This window comes from Porites lutea, chromosome 5, assembly GCF_958299795.1.
Source record: "Porites lutea chromosome 5, jaPorLute2.1, whole genome shotgun sequence".
In the NCBI taxonomy this organism is placed as follows: Eukaryota; Metazoa; Cnidaria; class Anthozoa; order Scleractinia; family Poritidae; genus Porites; species Porites lutea.
The window spans coordinates 39,894,347-39,919,618 of record NC_133205.1 but is presented as its reverse complement, the minus strand read 5'-3'; the positions used below and the strand labels follow the sequence as shown (position 1 = coordinate 39,919,618).

Sequence of the window (25,272 nt, the reverse complement as noted above, 5' to 3'; positions counted from 1 at the left end):
TTTCTTTTACGAAAAATAGCTTAACTTGGGAAGTTAAATGTGAAAATTAAACTTCAGAAAGTGAATAGAACGGTCATCAAGAAAATATTAGCCGTCCACAAGTAACAGAAAATTCTAGGCAATATTTGCGTCTCCGAACAGATATTTTGCAGAAAATAGTCTTTCGGTGCCCCTGAATGAATAAATTTTGTATGCGTCATTTCAAGGCTCCAAGATACTACTTTGGCGCAGTAGACAGCTGAGTACCCTGCAAGCCGGCCAGGAGAAACCACTGCTCCGAGGGTAACAGCTGAGCAGAGCAGTAAAAAAGATCCAAAAAGTCAGTACAAAGTGATGCGAACAACGCATGGGATCCTGTTTTCGCTTTTTTCTACATGCGTGCGATCTGCGTTTTCGCGTCGGCCGGCCTGTGAAACACGCATATCGCGTACATTCGTGTGAGTTGGCAGGAGGCAGGTGCAAGGTGGGCGGCCACGCCCCGACTGCCAAATTTCAATAAAGAAAACTATGAGAGGTAACCTGTGTGGCAGGCGCAAAAAGGGGAGGGAGGGGGAGAAAAGCGAAAAAGAGAAAAGGGAATCCAATCGCCCCCCCTTCTTGTCTTCTCCTAAATGAGAGCAAAAAACGAAAAGGATTCTGGTCTTTTGGCTTTTAAACCGAGAAACCCTGAGGACGAGGTTGGAGACGACGACCAACCTACCTTTGACCAGCGGTGACATATAAAAAACAGTATGTACGTCATATACGATCATGATTGCCATCTCACAGCAAACGAAAGGAAAAGAAAGATGGCGGAGTTTTATCGCTGTGCAGTTGGTCCGCAGTTATACCGAATTTTCTCGAGAAACAGTCGTCAGGTTAGCTTTGGGTGAATTCATTTTATGACACTCTTACCCATTTCATAATCCTTTGAGATCTTTTCGTAATAGTGGATGTATTTATACTTTACCTCTCCAACTTTGAGCATTTTTGGGGGGTTGAGTGAGCTTATTTTGTATAGTATTGTGCTCTTTTCTCATCTTCTTCTTTTTATTAAACACAAAACATGTTCTGTAATATAGAGTCGACCTTATGAGGCCAACGGATTGGAGCATTGTGGATCAGGAGTAATTCGTGCTGTAAGTGTACAAATGTCTGGTAGTTCCTGTTTCTATTTAGGCCTCTATAATAAAAGTCGTAAGATAACCTCGTGAAGCTTCTTTTTCAATTTATCACTTTTCAGGTTTTCTTATTCGTGTTCTTGGTTTTCCATCTGGGTGCAGAAACCTTGTATTAGTACACCCTACGTTTGTGATAGTACCACGAGAGCCTATGTTTTGGTTCCGTCATGTCTCTTGCATAATTAATCATTCCGCTTATTAACTTACACAACCTGAGTTTTAATTCCGAAAACCTTGATTCTAGTCTCGTGACCCCTCATTTATTTAATCAACTATGCATCTCCATTTATACCCTTGTTGTAGCTTCATGTAACTGTATATTCATTTGGGTAGGAAGGCCCTTTTGAAAAGCGAAAAAACTCCATTCATTAGTCTGGCTTTCAGGACTTTTAGGTTACTGTTGCTTTATAGAGAGAAAAACTTACAGAATGCACGAGCAAAATGACGAGTTTATGCAACAGTGTGACGAATGTATATGTTGTAGTTAATTTTTTATCTCAGGTAATCTTTCTTTTTCTTTTGTTTCAACTTCATAAGCATACATCCTTATACCCAAAAACAAAAGAAAAACAAAAATTACCAATTACCTGCGATAAAAAATTAACTACAGCATAAACTCCAAATGTAGAATGCGGAATGAGAAAAGAATATGAATCTATTTTAGTTATTTTGTGTATTATTCTTACTTGGAATCCATGGTAAAAGTAATTACCTAAAATCCAGAAAATTACAAAGAAATGTCCCGACTGTAAAATTCACGATTTGTGGCTAGAAGATACTTTCAGAAATGACCAGTATTTGCACTTTATTTGTTCTTTGTTGTCAAACACATGACATTATTGTTATCATTGTTTTAAACTCATCATTTTGCTTGCACTCTTATACTTGTTTTCCTCTCTAGAGCGATGGTCCCCTTAAAGTAACAAAAGGCCATTAGTCTAGTGAAAAGTTTATTTCCTACCCTGCAAACAATAAAATAATAGGTAACAGAAAAATATGGACTCAAAGCAAAGATGTCTGGAAAAGCTGGGATGTGGGCCTGCACATTATGATACACAAATTTACTACCATCGTGAGGCCCTATTACAATAAAATTCCCACAAGCCACATGGCCTTGAAACAGCAACATAAGACAGTAGAAGAGACAAATAACACAAAGATGGGTTGAAACTGAGATAGCGACAATGAGAAACATAAAATAATACATAAATACATGTACAATAGTCAAATAATGACAGGGGCATGACTTCCTCCTCAATACATGTACATAAGAAAAAGATGACATACATACACCCCACTCCCCCTGCCCTTATGGGGACCTTATGGATGGTCATGGTAGATCATGACTAAAGAGATGAGGTCCCATGATCCTGAGTGCTTTATTTTATTATCAGTGGATTTTTTTTATATAAATAATTATTTATAAAAATTCCAGTAGAGTACAAGTGATAAATGTTATTAATTTTATTTGCAGCTGTCATTAGCATGGTCTGTTTGTTATTCAACTTCAATGTTAACTGCACCTGCACTTGGATTCTTCCTTCTGCGAAAAGGTTTGTTAAATTATCATTCACTTGAGTCAATTAGATATAAGAAGGCAAGCCATTTGACCTAGGCCAACCATTTTAACAGGACACAAGCACAAACTTAATATTCTTTTTTGACTTACATTTACATTGCCTCTTAGGTTTGTTAAGCCATGCTGGTCTAGTCAGCTTGTCTAGGTTTATTGGAACAGGACTAATGATTGTATTTGGAGCATTATGTATCAGAGGTATGATCTACAGCGATATAGTAGTTGCAGTCCACCATGATAATTAGCATTTTTAAATTTTCTTCCCAGGGTGGGGAAGGGGGGACTACTGGACCAATATTTGTGTAGGTGAGCTGCTGAGGGTTTGAAACCCTGACCCTGTTTGGACAAAAAAAATCCTAAAAATAATGCATACCCTGTTTAGGACACCACCCTCAATTTTTTTCCCAGCTTAGGGAGAACCCCTACCTGTGGGATTTTCTCATACTGACTGTAAATAATGCTGTTATGGTACTTAAACTTGGGTTTGAGTTTATTGTCTGCAGCTTCACATTTTCATTACTCTAGTAGTAATAAAAAAAAGTAAGTAAAAGTCAATGTAATGTTTTTCTGACAACTTTCTGGGTTTGTCCAATGAAATATGTTAAACTGTCCTTCTAAACAGAAAAAGAAAACTATTTACTGGCTTGAATATCACTGGTAATCCCAACATCTTAAATAGTATTGATTTTGTTATGTATATGTTTTGTACTATTTGCAGGGTATGGGCGCTTTAAGAATCAAGATTATAGAGTATTCTTAGCTCTTTTGGAAGAAACAAAAATTGACAATAGTGAAGAAAATAAGGTTTGTTTATGAAGTCAAAGAATTATATTTTTGTTTGTTTGTTTGTTTTTTTGCTATTCGCTAAGCTGTATACATGTACATGTACCTCCCGTGCAAATAACCATAATTATTTTTCAAGTTAATTCTCTTAGTCAAAAGTCAAAAGAATGCGTACACTGTACTTTAAGTAGCAAATCCAGCACTTCAGCAATTCATTATGTCAATGATAGTTGAATCATGTGAATTTGTTGACTAAATGCAGTAATAAATAAATATCATCTGGTAGTCTAGAATGATCAGTATACCATTAAATTAAAGGGTTTATTTTTCTTAAGTTATGTTGAGCAAGTTTTAAAGCCAGTTTTTAAGATTCTCAGTTTCCAAACTGTCTCAGCCGGATTATAGCCATGGCTTAACAATAAATTGAATGAAAATGTAGATAAAATGGTTTGAAAACTTATAACCAGAAGAAAAATAAAATATACAAAACACATCATTATATAATACTTTTTATGAAATATGGGGTTAAGTATGCTTTTCTGTCTTTTTTCAGAAAAAGCTAGGATTATATGACTTCAGTTTTGGAGCCTGGCCAGTTGATTACAAATGGAAAGAATCTAAAGCTAAGTATGTTGACAGTACAGAGCTGAAGATTTTGTTTTTAAACATGCTGTCAATTTCGGTTATTTCCGAATCCTTTATGACTTTGAAGTTAGTTCACCACTGGTCCTCAATTAGAGCACCACTTGTGGTGTGCTAGAAGTTCCAATATGTTAATAGAGATCTCGATTGATTGATTGATTGCTTGATGTATTAGCGGGACTTTCTTTCAGTCAAACATTTGTAATATTACTTGTTCTGGAGATTTACATGATTGTAGCCTCTTGTGAAAAAAATACCTAGGAATACAACATAGTTTAAAAAAAATTTTTCGGATATTACCCATTAAAAGGTTTCACCTAAGTTCCCTACATAATTTACCTGTTATTATTAAACCATTCCATAACTGCATCAACTTTAATTCTCTTCTTAAAAGCCGTAGCACGTCTAGGGCATCAGAAAGTAACACATCTCAAACAAGACCTACTGGACCTTTGTCTTTCCTTGGAACCTGGCCATGTGATCTTCTAAGGTAACTATTATTTTTCTCAAGTATGCTTCAAATGCATATCCAGATATTGGTGACTCATACAATGTTAATTTACACTGTCGGTTTTTCAAGAGTACAATAATGTCACACTTTATTGAGTAACCCAGAAAGTTTTCTGGGAATTAACCATTATTTTTTTAAGGAACGAGCACAGAAATGCCATTTTGATGATATGTCACTAGCCAGAAAATTTGCCTCAACCAATCAGAAGCATTACGCAGATCTGGCTAGTGATGCATCATCAATATGGAATTTCTATAATCATTCCTCAGATTTCATTTAGTGGGAAAATCAGTGGTGGTGTCCCAAATGTAGGTTATTTTCTCAGGCTAATTATTACTTAGAAGATGATGATTTATTTATTTTGAATATAACATAATTAACTGCCTACTTGTAAATTTCAGGTATTTTGTAGCTCACTCAGTTGGTCGACCACTTATCTACCCTGGATCCACCGGTCTTTTACAAAGTGGATTTGGTAATTAATCTTGAATGTTATTTCTATTGGTTTTATTTCTAAAGTTATCTCTATACACAATGTAGTTTTTTCGCTATCTGTACGTAGATAACACTTGGTACAGTTGTAGCTCTAAACGTACATATTTAATTAACATTTTTATATTTCACCAATTTGCAGGTGAAACCTTGTTAACAGGTAGAACATACCTACTTGAACGTGTGAGTGAAAACAACCTTTTGTTTTTAGAGCTGAAAATACAATCATATGTGTACTTCTAAATGACTTGTATGACCTCACAATTCCATGAAAAGTATACCCACCAGGGCTCGAAATTAAAAAAAATGTCTGGTCGCAAATTTGCGACTAGTTACGAAAATTTGGTCGCAACTTTGAAAATGTTAGTCGCGAAATTAATTGAGGCCATTTAATCAAGAAATAAGTAGGCTTTTAAATGATTAACGCTTTAATTCTCATTCTTTCAACAGCTTTCATGTCATTTCGAGACTTAATAGTACAGAACGTTTAGCGTCTCGGACAACACCAGTTCATCTAAACGATCAAGTTGAACCTGCGTTAAGGGACATAAATTAGTGTCTGTTATTTTAGTCAAAGAGATAGATTTCCAAATCATGAACAGATATTACAGCAGGAAACTGCAGTTCTTAAATGCCTCCAATCTCTGCAAAATAGCAATAACATCTGTACTGGGCGGACATCCGGCAAGGTTATAGGTTACGTTACGTAACTAAATTCCTTTAGTTTTACCTTTTGCAAGTTTTCCACCGATGACAAAACAAGTAACGAATTCTTTTATATATTAAGCTTTACATCTGAAGTATCAGGGGTGTTACTACAGTGATTATTCAAAGAACCCTGAAGGACTGAATCATTCAATACGACGATACGTGCCATGCGGACATTCCGCCATCTTTGTTTGCTAAACCTCGTTTTCATGTATACGTAGATTCGCAACCCACTTTGAACCCATTTATTTTACATGTAAATCTTCGTTTAAAATGTGACCTTTGAAACAATTTAAGTCGCTTTCATCCGACATAATTGACTCACTAAAGAAGAACACATGTGTACTGTGAGGGCCGTAACGCAGGTCATAAACGCGGGAAAAGTCCTCTGCATGCTGGCGGGACTGTCAGCGGCAAATCAAAACGAAATATGAGCCTGCAATGTACATGTTTACAGAACCCGCTGAAAATAACGTGCTGTTGAAGTAATATCGTTGCGTGTATGCATTCCAGGAAAATTACGGTAAACCTTCAGATTGTAACAAAATTATAAGACGCTACTTCAATGAATCTTTTTATTTCTAAATTTATTTCAGCAAAAATTCAAGTGCTAGTCCTTTTATTTCGTATCAGTTAAGGCAAAACCTAGTCGCAAATTTGCGACTAGTCTCGTTTTTCTAGTCGCAAATAAGAAAAATTAAGTCGCAAATGCGACCGTATCGGTCGCAATTTCGAGCCCTGCCCACTTTCCGAGCCATAATGGGCAAAATCTATACCCATGAGCCATTCACCTCATGCAAAAATGGCTGCAGGATTAATATTCTTTTGTTTAAATGAAAATTAGCCTAACTAGCCTCGCTTGAGATAATGTATTCTTTTGAATTTTGTACTGGAGAATGAGGCTAGTTAAGCTAATTTAAATTCAAACAAAATAATGTTGATCTAGTAGCCATTTTCGCATTGGGTCTATGTTCACACCAAAATTGGTTAAAAAACCATACCCTTTTGGGCAGAACATTCCAATCGTGTAGTTTAATTTTCGAGAGTACAATAGTACCTGCAGGGATTATTATAATCTTATTATTCATTAATTTTTACACTTAAAGACGTATGCTTATCTAATCAGAACAGGTGCATGTAGGCAAATCATTCTTTTGTTTTGTTTTGTTTTTTTTTTTCGTTTTTTGCTAGACGTGGTTTAGCATTATTTTTACAGCACAATGCTCAACAAACTAAGGACATGTTTTAGACATTTTTCTATGATTTTAACTTTGGTATAATTCAAGCTTTTGTTTAACACATTACAGAATGGTAGAAGAGCTAAGCTAGAGACGGTAGATGGCAATGAGATCGACACTATGTTCATGGACAAGAGATCCCCCAGTGAAAATATTCGGGGAAATGGGGAGAATCTGGTAATGTTTTATCTTAATAATTTTACAGCAAGTTCTTTTTCTGTTGTTAGGGAGGATAGACATTTAACCACAAAACTTTGACTTTGTGGAAAAAGTACCAGCTGCAAAGTACTCGTATAAATTATTTGAATCAGCTGGGCAGACTGAAACAAGTGTAAAACCTGCATCCCCTCAAATGACTCCCAATATTTCTGAAGCTCCCAAATGGAATACTGCCAACCATTTGATTTTCCAACTGGAGGTTTTGGCCTTCCATATAAATGGTTAGTACTCAAGTTTTGCCTCATAAGTGCCGCATAAGGAAATTTCTGTTTCAAATCAACAGGTTATTACCTGTGAAGGCAATGCAGGATTTTACGAAGTTGGACTAATGATGACACCATTAAAAGGTTGGTAACTTTGACTCAGGGTCATTGATTAAATTTTTTATTAAGTTTCATATGCGTTAAGCGTCTACATGTATATTTAAAATGTAGTTAAATATGAGTTAGCGTACATGTAATATAACACTATCTGGGGAGAAAGAAGAAAAACATGTAACAAAAGGTCTTTTGCATCCTCTTTATCTTTTAGCTGGATATTCAGTATTAGGCTGGAATCACCCTGGTTTTGCTGGTAGCAGTGTAAGTTTGTTTATTTTTTTCTTTGTTTCAAATATTGTTTTCCTGTTTCTGATTGGCTTTAATCCCCCCACTAATTAACCAGCTGGCACTGACCAAATGGAAATGTGGAAAGTGCCTAGATGTATATTATACATACCCTGGTTCCAGGGGTCCATGGTTAGAAAGAAATAACCTGTACACACAGATTGAGAAAGCTCCCAAGACGTTTTTTTTTTTTTTTTTCTTTTTATTCTCGGCACTTCACACGTTACTCTAAGACCTTGCACAATGAACTAACTCAACTTGCCATGCACATTCAGTTGTTGTTATCTACCAAGACTGTACGGTACATTCTACCCTGGGTTCCAGAGGATTTTTTTCCTCGCCTAAGTCCTGATAGTTTGTGGCAAAGACAACATAATGATAATAAAACTAATAATGCTGCTGCTGATGATGATGACAATGATGATGATGATGATGATGATAACAATGGTTATGTGTCATTTACTGCTTTCATTATCAGCCTTTAATTTTATTTTTTATTTTGTCTTTTATTCCCCATTTTTAGTTCCCTCTTTTTTTCCTAGATGTGTGTTATGCGAGGCTGTTCTCACTTGCATGGTTTTGGAAATAAATATAATAACTATGTCTTTATTTCTTTATGTTATAGGGACTACCCAGCCCAGAATCTGAGAAAAATGCTGTAGAAGTTGTGATACAATATGCCATTGAAAAGCTGGGATTTCCTGCCGATAAAATTATCATATACGCCTGGTCAATAGGTAAGCCTTTTTGGCCTTCAGAATATTTAAGACAGTTAATTTACTTGCCTATTGAATGATATCAGCACCTTATTTTCATTACTCATGGCTGCTAGTGTCTAGCATTTAAACATGAACCACCGAAGTGATAGAAACATCCAAACTTTACAGTATCAACAATTTCTGTTTCTGCCGACACTCTGTTTTGACAGATGCTCATTATTGTCCATTAATAGTGAGAAGAAAGAAATTCATAAAAACGTCTACATCAGAGAAATAGCCTGCATTAGCATTCATATTATAGTAATTCTCTTTATTAAGTCAAAAGGTAAAAACCACGTCTTATGTACAGTGAAAGGCTTACTATATCACTAATCCGGAGTGAAGGAAATATTATTTGATGCAGAGTAGACGAATGTATTAATGCAGCGTCTGCAAGACCGCAAAACTGGCGTCGGGACAGAGAATTAAATTAAGGTTCAAGGGCAATGTTAGAATGGTACATCTAACCAAAAAGTTGGAATCGACAGTACAAAGCCAATTAACAGGGTTAAGAATCTCAACTGGTATGTGACGAGCCAGTTGGCCATTTTACAAGCGTGGATGAGGATTTGAACTCGGGACTACCGAGAACAAATCCAGCAACAGGTCAGAGTGTGACTTGAACTCGAGGCCTCTGAATTACAAGCCCAGCGCTGTAACCACTCGGCCACGCTGCCTACTGCCAATCTCAAAGCGCATTTTAACAAGAGACATTATAGCAGTAAAAATTGTGAGGCTGGGATCCACGAAATGTGTCTGTGAGTGAGAAACCGAAAAAGGGTCTGTCTTGGAGGCCATACATCAGCAATTTTATATGAGGGCTCACTGTAGCAACGTAGCGACTACATTGACATACACAACAAAGATGAAAAACAGCTCAGTATGTTTGACTGAAACTTTCTCCAAAGCTACAAAATAATAGCCGAACGAGAAGGAGTGCTTGACAAAGCCCTACGAACATCTGTGTGGGGGGCTATGCGTATGGCAGCTTTGTTTACCGTGATCTGTTTTTATTTTAGGTGGTTATCCCGCAGTCTGGGCAGCAAAAGTCTACCCACAGATTGCAGGCATGGTAAGAGATAACATTGAATTGCCAGGGCAACAGACGGTTTGGAACTATAGACACCCTAGAAACCACTTACACTGTAAGATACGAAAAGGGGATTGAAGCCCAAATGTGTCCCGCGATTGTCTCTGGGATCGTTACTGGGCTCGCGTCGGTCAGCTATTGGTCAATTTTTGTCCTGTCCCAGAAGTCTTTGCCATAGTTAACTCAGTCCAGTCTCCTTCTCGTTTCTAAATTTGGCGATTTATTGGATTCTCATTTTACTTAAACTTCAATTTAAGATCATGACAAAAAAATAAATTTACTCTAATTCAAAAAATTTTACCCAAAACTAAACTCCACAATCATAATAACCTTGAAAGGAGCTGAGTGGGAAAGGAGTGGGAAACTTTTTTCCGATTTTTTATACCTGTAATTTATTAACTGAGTTCTATCTGAACTATGTGGAATAAAATCTTTGTTGTTGTTGAAAGACAACCGTACTCGTTTTCAGGTGTTTTGACTCAAATAAAAGCAATGAATTTGAATGCAGTTGCTAAGAAAGAGAAAACCAGACTTGACCGGTCCAGTTACTTGCCGCAATGGCTGAATCCGCGAGCGGGTAAGATGAAGCAAATCCTGCATTCTGGCCGCTCAGGATTTGCCGCGTTTGCCCCGCAAGGAAAAGTTCTCTTTTTGACCATATAATAAATCCTTTATTACCAAGCTTGTTAATAGACCATTTGCAGGATGGCGTCATTTTACCACTACGACCAGAATTCTTTTCGTTTTTCCTTTATTCATATTTAATTTTGGTAATCCCAGCGAGGTTTAAACAACAAAAGCGCTAATTTGCACAAGAAAGCAAAAACCCGAAGGATCCTGGTCGTAGTAGTAAAATGAAGCCATGCAAATGGCCTATTCAACTCAATAAAAACGCAAGTGAAATCTTGGCCAATATCGAACCATCATGACTTCACGCGGATCATAATACGTTTCTGGGAAACTGCCCACCTACCCCTCTCCTAGGCCAACGTTAACACTGCTCACGTAGGGCAAAATGTTAGCTTAAGAGTCCTTCACGCTTGGATCCGCAAAAGTAAAGTGCCACAGGGTATTTTAACGGGGTTTTTTTATTGTCATAATAGGTTCTAATGGTGACTGTTTTATTAGACCAGTGCACTATAAAACTAACCTTTAGTTAACCTTTAGTTGTTACTGTCTGCAGGTATTAGATGCTACATTTGATGACCTAGTTCCTTTAGCGCAAACTAAGATGCCTGAAGCCATAAGTGAGTCGAGTTGTAAACAATTTTACATTTGCCTTGTCTTATTCTTTTGCCATCCAAGGTTGATATAACTGTTCTTATATATTGTATAGTTAAGACTTTTCTACTTCTGTGATTGGTCAATTTTCAGTCCATTACTTACTGAACTAACCAAAGCTTAAACGGGAAAGATCTATCTCAACAACAATAAAAAGCCATCAAACTGTACTTTGATTGTAATTCGCTTTTGCCTGCTTTTTTCAATAACAAAATTATATTTTTTTAAAGGCTGTACTGTCAATCCTGTACCAGCGGCCTGCTTTTGTTTGACGGATAGAAAGCCATATAATAAACATGTTATTAACCTTGCTGTGTCGGTCCGTACGGTAAATTGCGTATACAGGATTTGAATAGCTCGCTTCACCCTCAGCCATAAATCGCAGGAGACAACTCGGCCCGTGATTTACAGTAACTATAAGTTGCATCTTCAGACATATACACATGCACATACACGTTTTTTCAGGAGTAGTTTCTATGCAATCACAGTAACAAAGTACATGTATATTTCCCATGGTGCGAAATTTACCAGTCCTGAATTTTGTTTACCATTTATCTAATCCGTAAGCCCACCGGTTTCTCCTTGTAAATGGTAAACAACCCCCGTCTCTAGTTCAATTCTTTCTTGTTATTACTACTTGCATAGAAACAAAACAGTGAGGGCATTTCGCGTTTATAACAGGACGGTGCACTCAAATCTACCCGACTTTAACCTCAAAAAAACTCAACGCACAATCTTTGTTGTTGTTTGTTGTCGTTAGAAAACTTTTCCTCGCTTCTTTCCCTTGCGCTGTCTGAATCTTCTCTCTTGCATTTTGTTCAGGTAGTTTCACAACAAGGGTCGTAAAAGAATATTTTCATCTGGATATTGCTCGCCTTCTCTGCAGGTATTTTTTTTTATTGTCGTTGCTGACTTAATGGCTTTAGTGGCTCTGTTGATACTGTTAAGTGTTTTGTTTCCCCATTACCAACTTAAAGAGGCTGTGTCGTGGCTGTCTGTGTTACTCCTAGTTTTTTAGTATCGCCAATTGCGTGTTCTTACTCGCAATGGGTCTGAAAGTTAGTAAAGAAAATACTGGAAAACAATCGAATCACAGCCTCGTGTCAAAACGATTTGTTTCCCAAGCATTATCAAACATTATAAACAACAAAATTGAACGTTGAGAATCTCTTACGCTAACAAGCTTTCAAAAGCCACATTCTCAGTCAGTTTTTTGTCGTCTTCAGAATTGTCCATCCGTGGAGGTGAGCTTGTTTTTTCTTACAAACCTTCCCACTTTTCATGAGCAAATTGTTTCATTTTCATTCTAACAACCCCGTGAACATGATAATTTACAAGTGAAAAACAGGAAGGTTTGTAATAAAACAACGTAAACTTCAGCCTCGGCCCCCGGCCTCTATTCAAAGGCCGGGGTACTAAGCAGACAACTGTAAAATGGCGTTTCAAGGCAAGTCTCGTGTTGTACGTGTTGGAAACTTCATTTGACATTCGCCACTTTAGAAACGATAAGGAAACTCATGAAGAAAGTGGGCCAAAGTTAAATTGGGAAAAGACTCCTGGGGTTGTTACTTGGGATTGGCCAATAGCTGACCGGTGCGTCCCCAGTAACGATCCCAAAAAACACTTGCTAGACTCATTTCGGCACCAGTCCCCTCTTAGTTTCTTAAATGGCCTTTGAGCGACATTTTCCTTAGTCAACTATTACCGTTAATCTGGTTACGTTATTCGTATTTCTAGCTACCCAGGTCCAGTGCTTTTAATCAGACGCATGAGAGATGAGATTATCACTACTGAGTAAGCTTTTCCATTTCTTCACTCACTCGTTTATTTCTTTGTTAACGAACACTTGCTTCAAGAATTGAAAATGAACTTCGTATTTGTTTCAGAGAAGGAGAAATAAGCTCAAACCGTGGCAATGATTTGTTGTTGAAATTTCTTAAGTTCAGGTAATGATCTAAGATTGGTTTGATTTGTTTGTTTGTTTGTTTGTTTGTTTGTTTTTTTGTCGCTATTATTTTTCTACTCTTTATTCCAACAGTTTCCGATCGTTAGCCTTGTCCAGTTTTGGTGTGTGTTTATAGGGAACAAATGTCATTTTTCCATAACATTTTTATCTCATGTATATTGTTAATTAACCTGAGCTTACTTGATTAAAAAGGTATCTTTCTCTCTTGCTCTTTCTCTCTCTTTTTTTTTTTGTTCTCGTTAGATATCCTAATCTACTTGATAGCGATTGTGAAGATACATTACAAGAGTACCTTGCCGCCCCAGATCAAGCTACTAAAAGTACGTTTTTGTAACGTTGAAAACTTCTGATACCTTCTTTTGATATCAAGTCAGACCGTAAATGTTATCTTCTTATATTCGTTATTTACTGGATGGGATGGTTACCGCTGTGAGGCCCTTAAACCTAACAATCTACATCATAAGTAGGTTGAGTTTGATCGTCCGGGTGAACGTAGTCCTGATTAGGACTGTTGCTGTGGACAGTGACTGACGTTTCGAAAACCTGTGCGGTATTCATGTACAGTCATCTTCACTCTGACTCTGAAGATGACCACCGTCAGTCACTGTCAACAATTACAGTCCTACTCAGGACTACGTTCACCCGGACGATCATACTCAACCTACTCATGAAATGACTCCTCAAACCTTTCACAAATTTGCATCATATGAATAGTGTTGTCTTGTCCTGGTCAGTTGAAGAGCGGTGTTAAATAAAGTTCGACGCCGACGTAGAATATTCTTATCTTATTCTTAGCATTTCTTTTTCCGTTTTTTGATGAAATGAAAACTTGAAAATCAATTATGCAAAGCAAATGTCAAGCACAAAACATATTACAAGTTTAAGACTAGAACGGGTGCCACGCCAGATACAAAAAACCTCTGAAAAACCACCCTTGGCCAAAAATGTGTGGAAACGTATTCCCCTTATATTGCAATGGCGTAGAACCCCGGAGAAAAATATCAAGGGAAGAACATAGAACGCTTAATACCGTGAAACATAGACTTCTCCAAATGAGACTAGTTTAAGGAGAATGTAGGTTCAGATACCTAAATTCGTAAGCTACATAACGAATAAGGTTATGTTCCGAAAACATACAGATCTGACCGCGTTAGAATATAAACTGATTTCTGACTAATTCGTTTCCATGTCTCTTGATCGCAAGAAATCACATTTCCTACAAGAGAATTGTTTAGGGAAAAAGTTTAAGTAGTAGTTAATTCGGTTTCTTTTCGCGTCATGTATTATTCTGTATTTGTATTTTCTTAATTTATCCGCGATGTTTTGCCACAATAAAAATTCTTTCTCCGGTTTGCAGGAGCAATTTGGGATACACTTAACGTGGACATCGATTTGTGTCGATCGATGTACAAAAGTTACACCGAGGTGAACGGAAGGGAGTTCCCCATGATGATAGGTAAGTCAGTGCGTTGGAAGTCATGGGCACCTGTTAACTTACCGTCAGGGACAAGAGTAGCAGGGAAGTTGGCCTGCAGAACAGGCGTTAGTTTTTCGCGTTTTACAGGCAAGCGCCAAGCGAGCGAGCGAGGAGTGCGAGATACGCGCGACGTGGGAAGGCGTAGAAAAGAAAGGAAGGAAGGTGCCTTTCTCCGTCGCGCCTATCTTTCGCTCTACGCCCGCCCGCTCTAGTCAGTTCGAGTCAGTTTGACGGAACGACCGGTCAACAGCGAACTGACCTAGCACGTTATCGAAACGACTTTAAGACGCTAGCGAACAGGGCTTAGTTCTTCTAAAGGTGGAGTCTATATTGGATAAATCTCTATCCAGTCGATAAAGCAATTGGTCTCCCTAATACGTATCTGCCAGATTGTGATTTATCCGGTGCATAGCCGGCGCTATCCAGCGTTCGAACAATCGGTGCCATGACGTTCGCGAAACGGCCAGTCACCGATAGTTCGTGAGTTAACATTCCTAAGAAAATGTAGAGCTAACTTTTATACTGGGGAACCTTCCCTAACGGCCACCTCTCTACAACGGCCACATTTTTTGTCCCGGCGGACAGTCCATACATTGGCTCGTGTTTAAACCTCTGGCCACTAAAGCATGTCTCCAACTGCCAATTTAACCTCTCGACAACGGGCAGTTTTTTCAGCGGCTGATAAAAAAAGGTCATGAATGGTCATGAACCGTATGGCGCATGAATGACTAATCGCAACAATCGTATTTTGATTGTGTTTCATTTATACTGCTACAGTAACCATAAATTGTCTACGACAATCGTTTTATCGCAAAATAGGACGAATTTTCAAAGCAGCATTGTTTTCAAACAAATAGTTTTATTTTATTTACGTCTTAGTTTGTGTTCTGTGTCGTTCGTACGAATTAATCGATAATTTATTACAGTGGAACCTCGATGTATATAACACACCTCTTGATAACGAAGTCCTCGGTAAAACGAGCGACATTCTTCGCCCCAGTAATAGTAATACATATTGAAAAGAACCTCGACATAAAGGAAGCTCTTTATAAGGTTTGTTTTATCGAGTTCGCACTGTACTGATGTAATCCTTAGGTAAGTCGCTCTTTGTTCTGCTCAGACTCGGAGCATCTGACGATGAAAACCTATTCGCTATTTTAAAAACGAGAAGCAAATTGAACCGACTTATTTTTTCGCAAAGACGTCTAGGACTGTTACTGCGGACAGGGGAAAAAATTGGTCAATAGCTGACCGGTACGTTCCCAGGAACAATTGGGGACACATTTCGGCTCCACGTCCCTTTCCGTTTCTAAACTGGCGAATGAACTGTTTACGTATGAAGTATTATGGAGCATTGTTATTGTTTTGTATTAGCGGGGTATCCAGTCTTGGTTTTAAAGCAATACGATTCGCTTTATGTTCGCCAGTTAAGTCCTTTGGCTGATATTCCCTTTTAGTTTTTCGGGAAAAGCGTTTCTTTAAAAATTCCCGAAAGTCTTTCATCTGAGCGAAGTAAATTATGACGTTCAATACAGGGTTTAGATATCCTATACTGCCAGAACCATAACGTATCATATAGTCAGTTGAGAAATCACGTTGTGGTTTAGCAATCTGCGTATAAGCTATATTGACTACAAAGAGAGAGAAGGGAAAAATGAAGGCGAATGTCAGTGCTACAAGAAGAGAGATTCCTTTGATTCTTGTGGCTCTTAAATGAGCCTTGAACGCATTGTTCATATTACAGGAAAGTTGTCTTTTACGCTTCACCCATACAGTTCTGATTAAAGATACATTAACGTATATTATAAACACAGTGGGAAATACGAATTGTATTGGAAAGAGGATGAGTGTTAGTTTGAATGGATAGAAAAGCTCAACATTTCGGCAGATGACAGTGTAATGAGTGTCGTTGAGGTTGACTCGTATTCCATCGTACGTGGCTGCGGGAAACAGCATCACAAGAATTCCTAATAACCACGCTCCTATAATCATTTTCCGCACTGTCGAGGCACGGAATGTTCGTGGGATAGGGCGAGTTGACAAATACTTCTCGAAACTTATCACTACTAGATTGTTGATCGTGATGACAGGAAAGACGAAGTTTAGGTATCGAACTATCTTACAAACCCACCCGCTTTGGAAAACATCTAACGACATCTGCAAACAGACAAGAGGCAAGGATACCGCACAAGAAAGCAGGTCTGACAGGCAAAGACTTCTCACATACGTGTTCAGATTCTTTGCAAAAGAGTTTGACTGTAGTGGGTTTTTTCTTGGCTTTTTCCGCAAAAAGTAGAGGATGAGACAGCAACCTACAAATCCGATTCCCCCAAAACAAGCCAGGAGGAAGCAGAGGACTTGTTTTGCCGCGTATGGAGCAGGCGTAAAGACGTAAATAGCGGAATCGTTTGTTCCTGTATCATTGTTAAAAGCAGATGATTTGTTCCAAGTCACAGTGCTAAGAAACCGTGATGTCTGGTTGTTGTCCATGTCTTCACGTCAACCTATTTTGAGAGAAAACACACAAAGTTGATTTCTTTCGATTCCCAAGTTTAAAGATACCTTCGGGGTTGTCTCACGCGCAAGTAAAGTGGCACGTTACGGTTAAACTGCAGTTACCTAAAAAAAATCAGTAGGTGAAAAGCTTCTTAGTGTCGTCTTCGACGCCAAAATCTCATGGGCCTTGACTATCTTATTAAAAGGCTGAACCCTCGAATATGCCTAAGAGAGCAAAAACCTAGTACTTATCTATTGAATGTAGGAAAGTTATTTATATTGCCCTCGAAAAGCCAATGCGGGTGCGAGATTAATTTAGCATGCCACCTTAAAAACTCTGTAAAGCTTTTCGATAAATTATCTTGGCTGCTCTCTCCTCTGTAGAGGCTTCTTTGTGTCGTGGGGAGGCTGGGGAGAAGGACAAAAGAAAGCGCGCGGGGCATTAATGCGGGGCACGCCTTTGCCTCTTCCCATCGTCCCCCTCGCGTTGGCTATTTTTGGATTATTACTATTTTTATTGGGATACTCAGTGAGAGCCGCTGTGGAGGAGAGAGGGTTGGAATAGGATTTGTTTGTTTCCGTGTTGTTGTTTTTAGAAAATACTCTTCAGAAATATACTCTTGGAAGTTTGTGGATGTCACAATGAAACGGATTTTAAACAATTGTTTTCGAATTTAAAATTGCAGTAGAAATACTGTTTGATCTCAGATTGTTTGTTGTTGTTGTTGTTGTTGTTATTGTTGTTTTTAGATTTAAGCTGTCTTGTTTAAGAGTAAAAGAGATATCACTTCATCCAAGTTTCAGTTTTATAAACGTTAGTGGAAAAACATTTTGCCTTTTTGAAGTTTAAAGTTGACCGGCAAAAAAAGCTATCATAGGAACTGGCGTTTTCAAGTGAATGCATTCATGCTCATTCTCTGTGAGTTGTCATTTTTTAGGGAAGAGTTATGAAATCTATGAGTTCAAATTATGACATAGAAGGAACTCGGAATAAAACAACTGTTTTTGCAATTTGAAGGATCACTTGCATACTTACACATAAAGAAAAAAATTACCTCTCTGTCAGTTTTTGTGTAAAAGATGTTTGAAATCTTAGAGTTACAGTTAAATAGAAGGTACTAGGATAAAAATAAGCGTCTTGCAAATGGATTTCCGTTTTTGAAAAATCACCTGCATGCTCGCGTACCAAAAAGCCCGTTGTTAGGTTTTCTACAAAAATAATTCTGAAATCTGCGAATGAAAATTTACCAAGTAAACGGTACAATTTCGTCCAGAAAATGAAAATATGCTATTGTATGTTATGAACTACCATGTATTACTTACGTTTTTGAAGGCGGCTCAAAAGAGCACCAGAGTTATGGACGTGATACCTTGACAGGTGGAGCAGAAAAATGAGCAGTTCCATGAAATGCGCAGCTGTAATCTAGACCAATCCTGTCTAGTCTCTGTCTCACTTTCAAAACAAAGGTTTTGCACGTAGCTTCTTTTTGAAAGTGCGAGTTTTTTGGAACCCGGAAGTGGCCTATTGTCAACGTGCAACTGATGATGCGTTCATCAAATCAAGTTATTGTACAAGACTTTGAACAATTTCCTCACCAAAAAACACCTAAGCGGCAATTTCCGCAACCTGAAGAATCACATTAGGATCAAGCTGGAACGCGTGCGTTACGTTTACTGTTAACCTACTGTAGTTTGCGGTTCAAAGTTTCACCTCAGTCAAGTCTAAGGTTGTTTTTTTTCACTGTACAAAGTTTAATCCACTCCCAATTCGCTGTTAATTTACTTAACTTTCCGAAAGGTTATTAGAAAAATTGCTTGAAAACTGAAACTGGTGTCACTCCTGACGCTATTTGTCAACAAAAAAGAAGCTTATTAGTCAGAGAAAGATTCAAAGATGGTCAAAACTACCAATTCTTCTAAACATCCTTCTCTATTTTTTTTTTCATTTATTTATTCCTTTCATTAAATGGTGAATTAAACCCCACTTAAGAAAAATCCTTACTTAAGAATCCTACTAAAAACGCCCGAGGAGAGAAACCGCAGGAGCGCGCGATAAATCCCGCCCGCTATAAAGCCTCTACATGTAGTTTACGGTAGCCGAAGCAAGTTCTCTCGGGGTCGAGGGAGGGGGAGTAGGGAGAAAAGGGAGGGAGAGATAGATATCTGTCCTTCTCTTCTCCTCGTCCATTCAATTTCTAGAAATAATATCCTATATCTTTTTTAAAATGCTGGGCTAGGTTTTATGTGAAATGTTTAAATTTATCCATATTATTTTAATTCCATTTTCACTTTTTTGTATATCAGTTAGGTTGGTCAATTACTTTAATTATTTAACTTTTTCATTCTTTCCTATTTATTAAATTAGTTAGGCCAAACATGATGTATCAACACGTAGTTACGTCCTCAAAAGAGCGCGATATAAATAAAATAACTATTGGATTATCTAAAAGCATCATCAACACTGAGAGGTTCTAACATTTGCCTTCGCACTAATTCAGAATTAGATTTTCAACTCGTCGCTCGCTATTCATAATGACCAAGTGGGACTCGATAATCAGTGCCACTTTGATTTATTTCCGTATAGTAACATGCGCCTTTCAGCTCTCAAAACAGTTGTCACTCTGCATTGGTTTCAAATTTTAACCTGGGTACCAGACGTTTTTTTCGCGTGCGGCATGATGCTTCGGGTCGACACATCTTCGACCGATGGCCGAAGCTACGATCAGGGTTGCCGAAGCATGATGCTTCGGGCCTACACGTCTTCTGCCGATGGCCGAAGCCACGATCAGGGTTGCCGAAACCGGAAACTGCGTATGAAGACTCCCTGGCACCTGCGGCCTAGTTGTTCCAAGGCCGATTAGCGCTAACCTAGGGTTAAATTTTAATCTAGGTTTCTTTTGTTTTTGTGCAAGTGTTTTTACAGAAGCTCCTCCGTTCTAGTAACCCAGTGAATTTTTTTGTTCCTCTTAGGTCAAGATCTTTCTTTGGAGCAAAGGACTCATCTTTTGATGTTTCTGGTAAGACACATTGTTCGCATTTTTCAAGCATTTTAAGGGAGCTATGTCACGAGGACAGTGCTGTTTTAGGTCAATTCATTGCAAAAAATTACGTCATTATTTAGAGCCAATGTGGCAGCCAGTTACAGAAAACCGCGTGATCTCAAAGATCTTACAGAAAAATAGCGGATTGCGAACAGTCTAGCCTAGTGAATAGGAAGCTTAAGCGAAGACGTTTTTGAGCTATGCACGTCAACCGGAAGTGAGGCCTTCTATATATATGCCCTGACGCTAACAAATTTTTATTGCTAAGTTCAGTTACCAGCGCCGTACAAACGACTTATTGACGAGATCAAGCAAAACTAACTACGAGAGAACGACTGGAGAACTGACAATTTGACTAACAAAAGACGACTGACAATAGGCTGATTTAGCAACAGAACGGAAACGTCAGTTGACAACGGCGCGCGCAAATCACACAACTGGCTTGACCAATGGCAGAGCGGCAAATTGGGCACCGGAAGTCGTGTTTAGCCCTTTTCGTGCGCTTTCCCGTCGCCAAATGACGTTCCCGTCCTGTTGCTAAATCAGCCTAATAGACGGATCGAAACGCACCAATTACTGATTAAGAGTCTTCATAGCCAATAACATCACGGCTTAACTGACAGACGACCAATAACATCGCAACGTAATTGACCAATCAGACCAATAACAAGAGTATAATGCAGTCAACTGACGTGATACAACTCACTTTGACTCTGAAGATGACTACCGCACAGGTTGTCGAAACGTCAGTCACTGTCAACAACAACAGTCCTATTCAGGACTACGTTCACCCGGACGATCAAACTCAACCTACTTTTAACTTGATATATTTTACTTTTTTTAGCCCGTGTACAGCCGTCCCCTCCCCTCAGAAAAATTGGAGAAGGGGCGTTCTCCGATTTTTCCTGAGGGAAGGGGGCGTCGGGCTGTACACAGGCTAACTTTTTGTTGATTTTCATAGGTTTTGCAGTATCTGATGGATTTTGATGCCACTCATTGCATCTCACTGCCTGCCTCAGAATTTCGTCTTCCGTGGGATGAGCAGTGATGGCTGCTATTATAGTTAACCCTTTTAAGTCCCAAGAGTGACCAAAATCAATTTTCTCCCCATGTTTTACTGCGCAGTTAAGAGAAAAGGTGAATTAATATAGTTATCCCCTAAAAAATTCTTTGATCTTTTGCCAAATTCTCCTAACTAACTCTTTAAGGAAATGTGTGAAGATCAGTGTGGAGAATTTGCATGCGGATACTGGGACTTGAAGGGGTAACAGGCTTCCTTCGACTCCGTGACAAACAAACAACATGATTGTTCCTAACCGCTTATTAGCTCGTTTCTTTGTTCTTGACCTCCTAAATAAGCTCAGCTATATGTCATGTCTGGCAGCCCTTTGGAAACCAAGGAAACAAGGATTTATGACGGGTCGAGTTTTTTGTGTCAGCTTATCGCGACGAGTAGTCGACTGCGAGTAGACAGACCCTGTTCAGCCTCGTCCCCAGGCCAGTTGGCGCTTCCCGAGTGCTGAGCAAATTTTCTCGACAAGCTTGACAGGCGACGTGAAATCCGAAATCGCTGAAGACGGCTGGGAACGAGGCTGGGCGCTGTTCTTTTTAGCCCGTGAAGCGAAATTCGCTCGAGAAAAAATGGCCATGCGCTCGACTTTGGAGCAAGGTGCTCTAAAATTTTAGTGTCATCAACGTTGTAGAAAAAGAAGGGACTGCTCGCAAACTAGACAAATTACTTTTTGTCCAGTTTTTTTTTTATGTATAACTTTTAATAGTTTTAAATTATTATCGAGGCAGTCTCTCTTGCTTCTCCTTAGCTGAATTAACGAACAAATGGAAACATGGCCTGCGAATACATTGGTTGCCTCTGGTCGCCTTCTGCCGTTAGGAACATTAGGCGAGCGAAAAACAGATAATTGGATTGAAGAGAAATTTGCGCAGTATCGGGTCATTATACTAGTCAATCTTTAAAAAGGATATTTAAGATCATAGTAGAAATCTTGTTTAATCATAGTACTTAGTGTTTTATTTAACTCCAATTAATCTTAGCTTTTGTGGAATTTGGTTGTGAAAATTTACATCAGTGGAGTTTTAATAGACTACTTTACTCAAAAAGTATATACCTGAGTACAATCTTAGAGCAAATAAACTGAAAGTGATGAAACACTTATTAAATTGTACGGTCTTTGTTCAGTGTAAGGTGAAGGGAAACGTAAGGGTGCTTGCACCCGGTCTCGTCTCTAATACGCAGCCATTTTCGTATCCAAACCTGTCGTTTCTCTTGGTCACGTTAGGGGCGTAGCTACCTGTACGCACGGTACGCACGTGCGTTCCTGAAAAAACCGAGGGTAAAAAAAAGTGAAATAATGAGATACAAAAGTGAATAATGATAAAAAAGACCAAAGGTTAAGATAGACAAAAGTTTGTTATTGTAAAAGCACAGTTCGGCTCAATTCATTTAACAACGGACTGTTTGATTTTTCTTTTTATATACGAATGTCCGCTTCCAGAAAAGACGTGATTCATTGGTGGATCGAATCTTCATTGGTACCGTATATGTACATACATACATGTATACATATATATACCTGTACATGTATGTAACCAAAAAAGTTGCTTCGCAAGAAGCATGAAACTCAGAGTTGCAGTAAATGTTCAAATAACCTAACTCTTGGAGTATAATTATACATATATGTATATACACTCGTTTTCAAAAAGGTTGACATTTCAAAAATATATATATTTTTTGTTTCTCTGGGCGAAACAAAAGAAAAAACAAAAGGTATATATATTTATATATATTTCTGAAATGTCAACCTTTTTGAAAACGAGTGTATATATACATGATGTATACATATACATACATATATACATATACGTATATGTACGTATATATACATATATATGTATCAAGCATGAGACGCAGTTTTTCATCACCACATGAAACACTGAGAAGAGAGTTGAAATACGACGCGCAGAGGAGTATTTTTGACAAACTTTGAGGTGTTACATCTGGTGATAAAACACTAAGTCAAATGCTCGATGTTAAAATACGTCTGAAACAAAATGACTTTAGGCGGAGAAATTAACAATGAAAAAACAAGTAGTTTTTCATCTGATTTCCAAACACTCATTAAACATTTTAATGTTTAAAATTTCCTTTATGAATTATTAATGAGTTTGAGAAATTAAGAGAAACGACGGGAAAAGCGCCAATAGGCGTCTCAGTGCGTTTGAAAACGTAGCCATGAGTTATGAAAGCGATTGACGTGCTTTAGTCAGTAAACTCAAAAAAACTTTTTCATATTACTTAGAGACTTCACTTCATATGCAGAAAAACGTTTAGGCTTGACAATCCCTTTGGGGACATTGGGGGACGGGCGGAGGGGGAACCAGGGGCATTTGGTGAGTTGTACGTACCTCTGAAAAAATCCTGGCTACGCCCCTTCACATGGTAAAAGAAGCGAGGAGTGGGCGCTGGAGCCAAAATTTAGCCTGCGAATACAGCCGTCTCTCCTTGCTCATCGCCACTAGGGAAGTTCTAGTTTCAGTTCCAGTTCCAGTTGCAGTTTTCCACCATTTATTCCAAAATAGAAGTAATTTCCACTTGAAAGCTACTTTCATTTTAACTGTGAAATGTGTGTTTTGAGTCATAAATAAAAGCTAGTAAACTAGACAATTACTAAACTAAGCAAAGCCATGAAGAAAAGCTTTATTTAGGTTTTTTTGCGGTGCATATGACATTAAAAATGTATAAAAAGTGTTGGCTTTTCCTTGTGCCATGCTATTGAAGTCTTCAACTGCTTGGCTTTGTCGGCATTAAAGCGATGTTATTCGCCATATTTTCGCCAGTCAAATCCTTTGGCTGATTTTCCATCTTATTCCTTTTTCGGAAAAAAACGCTTCCTTAAAAGTTCACGAAAGTCTTTCATCTGAGCGAAGTAAATTATGAAGTTTAACAGAGGGTTTAGAAATGCTATACTGCCAGAACCATAACGTATCATATAGTCAGTTGAGAAATCACGTTGTGGTTTAGCAATCTGTGTATAAGCTGTATTGACTATAAAGAGAGAGAAGGGAAAAATAAAGGCGAATGTCAGGGCTATAAGAAGAGATATTCCTTTGATTCTTGTGGCTCTCAAATGATTCTTGAACGCATTGTTCATATTACAAGAAAGTTGTCTTTTACGCTTTATCCATACAGTTCTTATTAAAGATACATTAACGTATATGATGAATACAGTGGGAAGTAGGAATTGTATTGGGAAGAGAATAAGGGTTATTTTGAACGGATAGAAAAGCTCAACATTTCGGCATATGACAGTGTAATGAGTGTCGTTAAGGTCGACTCGTATTCCATCGTACGTGGCTGCGGGAAACAGCATCACATGAATTCCTAATAACCATGCTGCTATAATCATTTTCCGCACTGTCGATACACGAAATGTTCGTGGGATAGGGCGAGTTGACAAATACTTCTCGAGACTTATCACTACTAGAATGTTGATTGTGATGACAGGAAAGACGAAGTTTAGGTATCGAACTATCTTACAAGCCCAGCCGCTTTGGAACACATCGAACGACATCTGCAAACAGACAAGAGGCAAGGATACCGCACAAGAAAGCAGGTCTGACAAGCAAAGACTTCTTACATACATGGTTAGATTCTTCGCAAAGGAGTGTGCCTGTAGTGGATTTGGTTTGGGCTTTTTCCACAAAAAGTAAAAGATGAGACAGCAACCTACAAATCCAGTTCCGCCAAGAAAAGCCTGGAGGAAGTAGAGGACTTGTTTTGCCGCGTATGGAGCAGGCGTAAAGACGTAGATGGTGGGACCAGTTGTTTCTGTATCATTGTTAAAAGATGATTTATTCCAAGTCGCAGTGGTAAGAAGCCACGATGTTTCGTTATTCATGTCAACCTGTTAAAAGAAAACATTTTCATTGAATTATTCTCGATCTGAAATTTCATCTGTTCTGGGCGTACACAGTGAGGTCATTTTATTTTGACCGTTTATTTTTTAGGTAACTGTACTTGGGCTATACCCAATTTCTAAACCTTTAAACTTTTTTTGACAGAAAACACCACCACACTGAGAAATATGCTTTGCCCTTTTTTCAATCAAGGTACTTTCAACACTTGTTTGAGGGTGTAGCTAGACTGAAGATTAAATTTAATGGCGTTTCTAGAGTTGACGCTTCCAAAGCAACACAGCAAAGTCACTTCTA

General features: G+C 38.3%; 3 protein-coding genes across 4 annotated transcripts; 1 reads left to right on the top strand and 2 right to left on the bottom strand.

Moving 5' to 3' along the window:
• Window positions 1-763: 763 nt before the first annotated feature.
• On the top strand, window positions 764-22,222 carry LOC140937525 (phosphatidylserine lipase ABHD16A-like). Of its 2 annotated transcripts, XM_073387086.1 has the most exons (22): window positions 764-857; window positions 1,062-1,118; window positions 2,635-2,713; window positions 2,848-2,934; window positions 3,455-3,540; window positions 4,073-4,146; window positions 4,556-4,651; window positions 5,074-5,147; window positions 5,307-5,347; window positions 7,180-7,287; window positions 7,613-7,676; window positions 7,861-7,910; window positions 8,560-8,671; window positions 9,712-9,764; window positions 10,966-11,029; window positions 11,886-11,949; window positions 12,801-12,857; window positions 12,950-13,009; window positions 13,273-13,349; window positions 14,387-14,485; window positions 19,973-20,019; window positions 21,005-22,222. In XM_073387086.1, exons 1-22 carry the CDS (start codon window positions 789-791, stop codon window positions 21,089-21,091), a joined length of 1,605 nt encoding a protein of 534 aa, XP_073243187.1. In that variant the 5' UTR covers window positions 764-788; the 3' UTR covers window positions 21,092-22,222. The 2 variants fall into 2 exon arrangements, with proteins under 2 accessions (XP_073243187.1, XP_073243188.1); XM_073387087.1 differs by lacking the exon at window positions 2,848-2,934.
• Window positions 15,851-16,996, bottom strand: LOC140936692 (uncharacterized). The gene has a single exon (XM_073386179.1). It carries the CDS (start codon window positions 16,994-16,996, stop codon window positions 15,851-15,853), a length of 1,146 nt encoding a protein of 381 aa, XP_073242280.1.
• A 1,702-nt stretch (window positions 22,223-23,924) lies between the features above and the next one.
• Window positions 23,925-24,959, bottom strand: LOC140938367 (probable G-protein coupled receptor 19). Its single transcript, XM_073387853.1, has one exon. It carries the CDS (start codon window positions 24,957-24,959, stop codon window positions 23,925-23,927), a length of 1,035 nt encoding a protein of 344 aa, XP_073243954.1.
• Between the last annotated feature and the right edge of the window lie 313 nt (window positions 24,960-25,272).

Excerpts from the sequence above, each read along its gene's own strand:
- LOC140937525 (XM_073387086.1), top strand. The coding sequence starts at position 789 with ATGGCGGAGTTTTATCGCTGTGCAGTTGGTCCGCAGTTATACCGAATT. Across the intron at positions 8,672-9,711 it reads CATATACGCCTGGTCAATAG|GTGGTTATCCCGCAGTCTGG; the intron begins GTAAGCCTTTTT and ends TTTTTATTTTAG. Across the intron at positions 11,950-12,800 it reads ATTGCTCGCCTTCTCTGCAG|CTACCCAGGTCCAGTGCTTT; the intron begins GTATTTTTTTTT and ends TCGTATTTCTAG.
- LOC140938367 (XM_073387853.1), bottom strand. The coding sequence starts at position 24,959 with ATGAATAACGAAACATCGTGGCTTCTTACCACTGCGACTTGGAATAAA.
- LOC140936692 (XM_073386179.1), bottom strand. The coding sequence starts at position 16,996 with ATGGACAACAACCAGACATCACGGTTTCTTAGCACTGTGACTTGGAAC.